The sequence below is a fragment of the Erythranthe guttata genome, chromosome 10 (assembly GCF_056151865.1).
Source record: "Erythranthe guttata isolate IM_541 chromosome 10, IM_541, whole genome shotgun sequence".
NCBI classification, from domain to species: Eukaryota; Viridiplantae; Streptophyta; class Magnoliopsida; order Lamiales; family Phrymaceae; genus Erythranthe; species Erythranthe guttata.
In genome coordinates, this window is record NC_142542.1 from 5,700,116 (window position 1) to 5,709,153 (window position 9,038).

The window sequence follows — 9,038 nt, forward strand, 5'->3', positions numbered from 1 at the left end:
TATATGTTTAATTCACATACATCAAGTAACTAAACATGCATATATAACACGGACATGAAAACATCAATACGAGGAAACAACATATCCCAAAAATGCCAAAAATGGGTATACCGGAACTTAGGAAAAATGTTTAAATATTAAAAGTATAAGGGTATATTTATAAATATGCTAAATAAGGTTGATATATAGCTATCTAATTAATTAAAATATTATAATTGATTGATGATGATAAGCCGTGGGAAAATAAAATTCTGCCCAATCCGCTAATCAATCTTTTTGAGTTAATCATTATTCATTACTAATATTTAATTTGGAAGAAAGCTGAAAGTAATCAATGGATATTCCATTCTTTATGTGGCAGATACATCAGTAGCGAAGCACACCAAATCCATCACCATTCATTCAAATAAAACCGAATTTTTGGAAACCAAAAAACCGAATACCGAAATGAATTACCTATTTGGCACGTACCGAATTTTCGGTTCGGTTCGGTCGGTATACCGACCGGATCGGATGAACACCCCTATGCACGATATAAACATTGAACAAAAAAGAAAATGCGATCCATAGTTTTAGTTTTGGCGGTATATACTCTATTTCATAGAGGCTATATAGTACTCGAGTCCGCGATACGATCTATAACAACTCGATGAGAACAAGTAAAAGAACACATGATTTGCCAAACATCATTTAATTTAAGGCGGAGCAAAGTAAAGCCAAACCAACCGGCACTAGACAATCATGGTTATTATGAAACAAACGTATCCGAAAGTAGATGAAAACCGAAGCAGATAAGACTATAGCTAAATCGATGCCTACAAGATAACTGAAAAAAGAAAACGAACATTTAGAAGAAAATGTCATCATTCACATAATGCAAAAACCATAAAATCATAGGTGCGGATAAAGAGAGTGCTCGCCTTGCAAAATAGACGGATTAATCACTTGTATGTAGCCTCTCTAGCTTGTAAATCCTCAGCTTCACTCATCAGCTTCTGCTTCGTATCCGATTCTTCATCAAAAGCAATCGCCTTTGGCGCCTCGACACTCTGCGAACCAGTCAACCTAGCCAGAACCACGAAAGACACACCTCCGAGAATATTATTCAAGCATCTCAAAACCACGACCGAGCTCTTGAAAAGAAACGGAGGGAATCCCTTAGCCAGCAAATACTCGACACCGTTCAAAGTTTGGTATCTGAAATTGCTGCTCACGCCCATGTGAATCGCCCAAGTCATAGCATTCAAAACTGTGGGCGGGGGTTTATTGGGAGTCTCGAAGTTGGGGTCCATCTTTTTCCTCATCTTAATCAACCCGTTCGAAAGAGCGGTCCCAACAAGTCCGGCTGCAAATCCGACGGCTGCAAATACGGCACCTTTGTACACGAAAGTCCCGACCCTACCCAACAAGGTATATGGGCCGGGCTGAAACATGTGGCTTGTGGGAGAATTGGCGAAGATGGAAGGTAGGGTTTGGGCAGAGGAAGCCATTGTTGGAGCCAAGAGATACATGAGGACAAAATTCATAATGGAACCGACTACAAGAGTTGAAAAGACGAAATCGAGTTCGTTGAGTCCGAAATTTGGTCGTGATGCCATGTCACCAAGAACGCAAGAACTAACACCCACAATCTCTTCCATTAGAACTTTGAAAGGGAACTGTGGATCGGCAGCAACCCTCGATCTCCATCCGCTGAGAAGAGCCCCAATTGGACCGAATCCATCTATTTTTTTGGATTCGTCAGAATCTCCTCCTTCGCTCCAGCCGCCGCTGCCGCCATCTCCACCGCCACTATTACCCCGTCCAGCACCAATATCACCACCGCCGCCGCTAATAGCACAAGGTAGGTGAAATTTGCTCTGAAAATCGGGAGTCGATGATATCTTCCGACTGCATTTTAGAGAAGGGAGGGAAATAGCGTTGGGCAGAGTAATATCGGCAAATATGGGGGTTAAATTCGTAAATTCACGAGAACCGGTGGTGCTGCGGTAGTGACCGGAAAGCGGAGAGTAACGCAGCTGAGACATGGTCGCCATTTTTTTCTTCTTCTTCTTCTTTCCCTTAGCTAATCACTGAACAAATCAAAACGGATCACCTTCTCTTAACTGATGTAATGCTGAAAAAACAGTGAAAATAAGATGAATTTCAGATCTCATATGAAAAAATTAAATGAAAAAAAAAATCGATAGAAACAAGAAGTAAAAAAAAATATTATTTACAGAAAAAAATGCATGAACACAACAACATGTAAACACCAGATCATCACTCTCCGATACCTACAAGCCGCGATTTACACAGCACAGATCAATTCAACCGACACTCAGAAATTAATAAATAAAATAATATCAACTCGTTCAACATTTTCACAAAATTGGAATCACGAAAAACACAAACACAAACAGAAACAACAGCGAATCAAAATACGTAATACAGCATGAATAAAGGATCTACTGCGAACAGAAAAAAATGAATTAATAATTATAAAAAGAAGAAAAAGGAAAAATGGAACCTTGATGAACGCGATCGTTGAATAGGGTGCTGTATCAGTGGGGTACTTACTTCACTGAAGAATTAACGAAAAATGAAAGAGGGGAGAGTGAGTTGGTGGGCTATTTATACGATACCAATTATTCACCTACTTTAGGTAATGAGCTAATGTCTGCATTACTAATGGGCCTTTTTGCAGGCCCAATTATTATCTACAATTCTCTTCTAGTTGGGCTAAATATGTTTATTACGCCTTCGTTCGGTTCCGTATCTCGGATTAGTTTGGACTAGATGAGATTGAATTTTTTTTTTTTTAATTTTTTACTGACTGACTAATTAATTATTTAGTTAATAGCTTATTACGGCTCGATCGGTTATGTATACCGGATTAGTTTGGACTAGGTGAGATTAAATCAATTTTCTATTGACTAATTAATTATTTAGTTAGTAAGAAATTCGGTTCACGGGATACGATCTAGTATTCAATATGTTAAATTCTGGTATTACATGTAATTTCTCTATTAAATCTTTTACTTAATAAAATTAACATGGTTCTTTACTTGTTTAGTAACCCCCTATTAAATTAATTTTTGCGGGAGGGGTGCTACTATTTTAATGAAATAATAGCATTTAATAGTGAACTTCGATTTTAGTAGGAGTTCGAAAAAAATGTTAATCTTGGCAATTGAACGTGTTATTTAGCATCTACTATTTAGTCAGTAGAACCTTGTAGCGGTAACTGTACGAGCCCTATATGTCATATATAATAATGAAGAATGTTGCAAATATAAACAAACTTATGTTGGTAATATTTTGGGGACAAAATTTTCATTATATTTTTTGGAGATTTTTTAATTGTAGCAATTAACACACGTTTTAAATTACTGAGATATGAGATGGTTTTGTAGATGTTGTTACACCTTGTAAAATGCACTGAGTCAATTTTTAACGTCTAATGTACAAAATAATCACAAATATATACATACATGCACACGCGTGTAAATATATATGAATCTAAACATGTGGATGATATGATGTAACACGACCTAAAAAATGTTGGGGGCAATGACCCCTCTTGGCTCTATGTTTGCTCCGCCACTGTAGTCTGTGTACGAGTAAGTGGGACATTTGATTTGGAAATTTAGCGCGTGAGTAAATGGGATTATTTGAGTTGGAATTTTTGTGCGTTTACTTTGAAAGACTTTTTTCTTTTTTCTTAATTCAACTACCCAAAAATACAGTGCCTTTCTTCTTCTCCCTACTGCAGAAATAAATATATATAGCAGAACTCAAGCCAACAAGAATTATTACAACAAAAAAAAAAGAATGAAGAAAGGGCCTCTGCCTCCTGACCTCAAGATCTCTCTCCCTCCCCCTGATCAACTTTCTCTCTCTAAATTCTTGTACTCTTTTTTTTTTTTTTTTTTTTTTTTTCAATTATCTCAATTAAAATGTAGCAGCTCAAAATATAACTGACATGCTTTTTTTTTTTTTTTTTTATAAATACAGGACAGAATCAGGGACTTTTAAGGATGGTGATCTGTTGGTTAACAGAAACGGAGTTCGAATTGTCTCCCATAAGGGAGCTGAAAGTGTACGTGTCTTAAAAATTTCGACAATTTTCTTTCAATTCTCCTTTGTTTGAGTTCTTGAAATTTCAATGACTGTAGCTTAGATTCATTTTAACCGTGATTCGATAATCGATTTACGATTGTAGCTTCAATACATCGAAAAAAAAAAATAATTAGGCTAAATTAGAAATTCAACTGCTAATTGTATGATCTGTTATTTCAGACAACCTTAATACAGCCATCAGATGACAAGCCGTTGAGTTTAGCCGACTTCGATTCCGTTCGGTTTATCGGTAAGGGAAACGGGGGTACTGTGAGCTTGGTCCAACATAAATCGACCGGCCAATTTTTTGCTCTCAAGGTATATACAAAATTGTCATTTAAGAAAAGAAAAGAAAGAAAAAAACTCAATTAGAATCTCTATTTTGTGGCTGATCTCAGGTTATTCAGATGAACATCGAAGAATCTGCGAGAAAGAACATCGTACGAGAACTAAAAATCAACCGATCATCACAGTGCCCGTATATCGTGATTTGTTATCAATCTTTTTTCGATAACGGTGTAATCTCAATAATCTTGGAGTACATGGATGGTGGATCTCTAGCAGATTTTCTCAACAAGGTTAATATGGTCCCGGAGCCGTATCTTGCAGCAATTTCTAAGAAGGTCTTACGTTTATATACTAAATCGAAATTCCGCAATTTTTTTTTTTTTGCACGATTACTTATCTACCGAGATCCTAAAATCATGTCCTGTATATTAATATATCTACACACACACATACAGTAGCAAGATTCTATTAATTTAGCGAAATATTAAATTATCGAACTAATAATTTAGTAGGTTTTTACCGAATCGGGACCAGAAGAAACTATTATTTAAGCGAAGTTATTAATTTATTGAGGTTCTACTGTATACATATAGGTACTAAAAGGGCTGTGGTATCTACATCATGAAAAGCATATCATACACAGAGACTTAAAACCTTCTAATTTGCTGATAAATCACAGAGGCGAAGTGAAAATCACCGATTTTGGTGTTAGTACAATTCTGGGTAGCACATCTAGTGTAGCCGATTCCTTTGTCGGCACTTACGTCTACATGTCGGTGAGCTTTTTACGCTCTTGATGGATCTTCTTCCTGCTGTTTTACGAGCGTTTTATTTTTCAAAATTCTTGATTTTTTTTTATTTACCGTTGTGTCCTCTAGCCGGAGAGAATAAGTGGGGGCCACTATGGTTATAAGAGTGATATATGGAGCCTCGGTTTGATTATGCTAGAGTGTGCGACGGGGCATTTTCCGTTTTCTTCACCACAGCCAATGGGGTGGACCTGTTATTATGAGCTCATGGAAACTATCGTTGGACAACCGGCCCCACGTGCACCGTCTGATTTATATTCTCCCGAGTTTTGTTCGTTTATTTCCTCTTGGTACGTAAATCTACATGTTTTCTACTATAGTCATGTTAGAACTTTCTTGTTTATCGGCTTATCGACTTTTCTTTTTTCGCAGCATTAAGAAAGACCCTAAAGAGAGACTGTCAGCATATGAACTTATGGTATATATATATATATATATATATATATATATATATATATATATATATATATATATATATATATATATATATATATATATATATACTTATATTGTTTTAGTTCCAAATTAATGTTTATATATATTTTCTTGAAATTTCAGGAGCATCCTTTCATCAAAATGTATGATCATCTTGACATTGATCTTGCTATGTACTTCACAAGTGTAGGGCCCACTCTCGCCACACGTTAATGTTCGTTCGTATTTTGAGAGTATACCCTCGAAATTAATTAGTAAAACGAACTCGATTATTTGAACTTCCTTTGAGATTTAAGATCAACCACCACCACTGAGATATTATCCCCACTCCCTCTTTGGAAAGCAAGTCGCGAAAGGCAATCCGCTGCATCTTGTGCTGCCGGATCAACCCCGTTCCCTCTTTCTCCCGCCACATCACCGCCGCCGTTCCTTTTGTGCCACATCAGCATCCGCCACCGCGCCAGCTCACAAGCCTCTTGGTTGGTCATCACATCCCACAAACCATCGCTCGCTAGAATAAGGCACTCGTCTTCTCTCGCCCGACGAACCAACATCACTTGTGGGTCCGCAATTACATACGGCCTCAAGTATCTATCACCTACTCACAAGAAAAAAAAAAGATCATAAACGAAACAAAGATTCTTAATCTGATAAGAAAAGAATTAAAATTGGAATTTAATTTACCGATGGACCTCGACACGGCTAGGAATCCCGAAACACGATATCCATCCCATTTAATCACCTTTCCTCCCGCAGCTTCTATTCTCGCGCATTCATCTTCGCTATTTGGCTTCAAAAAAATACCTTTTTTTTTAATAAAAATATTCGAAAACAAATGCACGCACAAGACAACCTCGATTCTTACTTTATGGTCAATGGTCAAAGGAATCGGAACTTTCCCACGGTATAGGACAGCTCGTGAATCACCGCAATTAGCAATTATTATATGGGTCGAACAAACAACGGCAACCACTGCAGTGGACCCCACAGAGTCGGGTGCAATAGGTGGCCCCGGAATTTCGGAAGCAATAACGGGGAATCCACCAACTTCGTTGTCCAATTTATTGAAGCATCTCAGAAAGATCCTCATCCATTGTTCCTCGGAGTTACATCCTTCGGTTTCATTAAGCCAATTTTCTTTAGCAATGCCAATCTCTTCGGCTAAAACTAGATGGAGTCGGTCTTGGCAATAGTTAGCCACCTATACACACAAACTTCTCATCATTACATACATTTCAATAAAACGATACGCAAATTCAGGTTCGAGGGCCATCTATAGCTATTTTATGGCCCGAATATAACTATTTTTTACAATTTAGTGTAACTTACCAAAATACCCCTACAAAACCTTGATATTTACCTGGCAACCACCATGTCCATCATAAACTCCAAACACATGGGCGATCGAATCTTTACGAGCGGAACTAGAATGTGGGCCGTCGTCCAACATGGAAGAAGGAATCTTCAAGAATCTCGGCAAAGCCACAACGGAATCTTCCATTTCTTTCCTCCGTCCACAAATAGACGTCAAGCCCCATAGAGGTACATAGTTCGAAGGAAGCTTTCGTTTATTAGTCGTTATTTCTTGAGAAACCTCAATAAGGGAATCCGACAATGTCTTGTCGGATTCTTCGACAGTCACATCTTTACCTAACTCGGACTCGTCGATGTTACGAGGAATAACACTATTATTATCCTCGAAATTAAGAGTGATTGGCTCCGAATTAGTGAGAGTTGTCAAGTTATCACTAGAGGTCAATTGATCATAATTTGACTCTGTTTTGATGCCAAGAACTCCCTTGTGTGGGACACTAGAACTAGAACTAGTAGGATTTCTATTGTTTTCGAGGGGGGTGAGCGGCAGAACGACGGGGGGCAGTTTCGTCATTGTCGAATTTCCGATATTAAATCGGGGACGACGGAGATTAGTGGAGAGGTTTCATTCATTAAAAAAACCTCTAAACAAAACTAGCTTAGCTTTGTACAAGTGTTGAGCAAGCAACAAATGGCATAATTTTTTTACACACAACTCAAACACACACACACACACACACACAAGAAACCTTCGGTTAATTAAACACAGAAAGACTAGTGCCTGCAAGAAAAAAGAAACAAACAAATTGTCTCAGTTAGACAGAGAATCATGAGAACAGACGCTGTGTAAACAACATTGTACCTTTTGTAACTATACTTCATTTTCATTATCTCCACCATTTTCACACACTTCACCTCAGAAAAGTGTTGAAACCCCCTCCAATATTATATGGTGAAGCGGCATTGTGATTTGAGACACATACTACACACTTTTGGTGAGAGTGTAATACGTGTGTATGTAATTCTTACCTAAAAAAGAAAAAAGTAAAAAGACATAAAAAAATTCAATTACAATTGTCATTGGTGACAAGTAAGGGCCTGAATGGGGTCCCTTCTTTGTTGTCTGCTGCAGAGAAGAGAAGAGAAGAGAGAGAAGAGAGAAGAGAGAGAAAGCAACAGAAAACACGTGTCGATACAATACAGCTCCCAAGTGTCATTCATGGCTATGGGGCTATGACACAAACAAAAGCTCTTTCAATCAGACACAACCACCGTTGCAATATTAAATTCTTCATTATCACGTGGGGCCCCACCGCAGTTGACATGTGTCCGGTTGTGGGTCCCACCTATTGATACGCTGAGTCCTTCCTGCATCAGTTGTTTGGGTTAATTGCACTTTTAACCCCAAAAACTTTTTATTTTTTATTTTGTGCCATGGTTTTTAAAAGCTGTTAATAATAGGAATTAATATATTTTCCGTATAATTTGAAATTAGATATGTTTTAAGTAACATTTAACTGGACAGGTATTTATTGGCTTTTCTTGTTCATCTGAATGTTTGGCCTTTTGTAAGTTGTGGGTCCTCAGCCAATCAGATCATTCCACACTGGGTACTTGGACTTTTTCTTGGTAGGTACAAAGTTATGTGTTATGTCTTTGAATGATTCGTTTATTTATGACTCATACACTATGAAATTGGTAATATGCTTTCAAATATAAACTAACTTATTTTGGTATTATTTAGGAGAAAATGCTCTTTACGGTTTAATAACTGCTATTTACCGTTCAAAGTAAAAAACAGTTTATCTCTCTAAAACCCTTAAAATTCTAAATTCTCTCCAAAACCACCCCATTCCAAAATTTGCAGAATTTTTTTTTTTTTTTTCGAAAAATATCGAAATCAACCAATTTCTTGCTTGGGCTTCGATTTTTTCAGGTAATTTCAACACCTACATGTGTTATATGCAATGGGTAACTCGATTTTGCAACCAATTTCATGTTTAAAATCCCTACAAATCGATTTGTAGGGCTTTTAAAATTTTCGGAAATTTTATCCAAACGCCCAAGTCGGGCGCCGACTGCATGAACGGA

At 37.4% G+C, this 9,038-nt stretch overlaps 3 protein-coding genes across 3 annotated transcripts; 1 reads left to right on the top strand and 2 right to left on the bottom strand.

Annotated features, from left to right (window-relative positions):
• Positions 1 to 675: 675 nt before the first annotated feature.
• Positions 676 to 2,606, bottom strand: LOC105970248 (protein RETICULATA-RELATED 3, chloroplastic). The gene is made up of 2 exons (XM_012995055.2): positions 2,510 to 2,606; positions 676 to 2,116 (listed from the first exon to the last, which is right to left on the bottom strand). The coding sequence occupies exon 2, from the start codon at positions 2,034 to 2,036 to the stop codon at positions 942 to 944; it is 1,095 nt and encodes a 364-aa protein (XP_012850509.2). The 5' UTR covers positions 2,037 to 2,116; positions 2,510 to 2,606; the 3' UTR covers positions 676 to 941.
• A 1,082-nt stretch (positions 2,607 to 3,688) lies between these two features.
• LOC105970247 (mitogen-activated protein kinase kinase SIPKK-like) lies at positions 3,689 to 5,911 on the top strand. The gene is made up of 8 exons (XM_088824360.1): positions 3,689 to 3,890; positions 3,997 to 4,081; positions 4,282 to 4,419; positions 4,500 to 4,724; positions 4,983 to 5,165; positions 5,268 to 5,488; positions 5,571 to 5,616; positions 5,757 to 5,911. Exons 1-8 carry the CDS (start codon positions 3,814 to 3,816, stop codon positions 5,844 to 5,846), a joined length of 1,065 nt encoding a protein of 354 aa, XP_088680486.1. The 5' UTR covers positions 3,689 to 3,813; the 3' UTR covers positions 5,847 to 5,911.
• LOC105970245 (protein phosphatase 2C 50) lies at positions 5,711 to 7,945 on the bottom strand. The gene is made up of 5 exons (XM_012995054.2): positions 7,810 to 7,945; positions 6,994 to 7,728; positions 6,499 to 6,834; positions 6,318 to 6,423; positions 5,711 to 6,231 (listed from the first exon to the last, which is right to left on the bottom strand). Exons 2-5 carry the CDS (start codon positions 7,519 to 7,521, stop codon positions 5,903 to 5,905), a joined length of 1,299 nt encoding a protein of 432 aa, XP_012850508.1. The 5' UTR covers positions 7,522 to 7,728; positions 7,810 to 7,945; the 3' UTR covers positions 5,711 to 5,902.
• Between the last annotated feature and the right edge of the window lie 1,093 nt (positions 7,946 to 9,038).

Bases quoted from the DNA above. Each gene is read 5' to 3' on its own strand.
- LOC105970247 (XM_088824360.1), top strand. From the start codon at position 3,814: ATGAAGAAAGGGCCTCTGCCTCCTGACCTCAAGATCTCTCTCCCTCCC. The intron at 4,725-4,982 runs GTCTTACGTTTA...GTATACATATAG, and splicing joins TTGCAGCAATTTCTAAGAAG to GTACTAAAAGGGCTGTGGTA. The intron at 5,489-5,570 runs GTACGTAAATCT...CTTTTTTCGCAG, and splicing joins TGTTCGTTTATTTCCTCTTG to CATTAAGAAAGACCCTAAAG.
- LOC105970245 (XM_012995054.2), bottom strand. From the start codon at position 7,521: ATGACGAAACTGCCCCCCGTCGTTCTGCCGCTCACCCCCCTCGAAAAC. The intron at 6,835-6,993 runs GTAAATATCAAG...TTGTGTGTATAG, and splicing joins ATGGACATGGTGGTTGCCAG to GTGGCTAACTATTGCCAAGA. The intron at 6,232-6,317 runs GTAAATTAAATT...TCTTGTGAGTAG, and splicing joins AGCCGTGTCGAGGTCCATCG to GTGATAGATACTTGAGGCCG.
- LOC105970248 (XM_012995055.2), bottom strand. From the start codon at position 2,036: ATGGCGACCATGTCTCAGCTGCGTTACTCTCCGCTTTCCGGTCACTAC.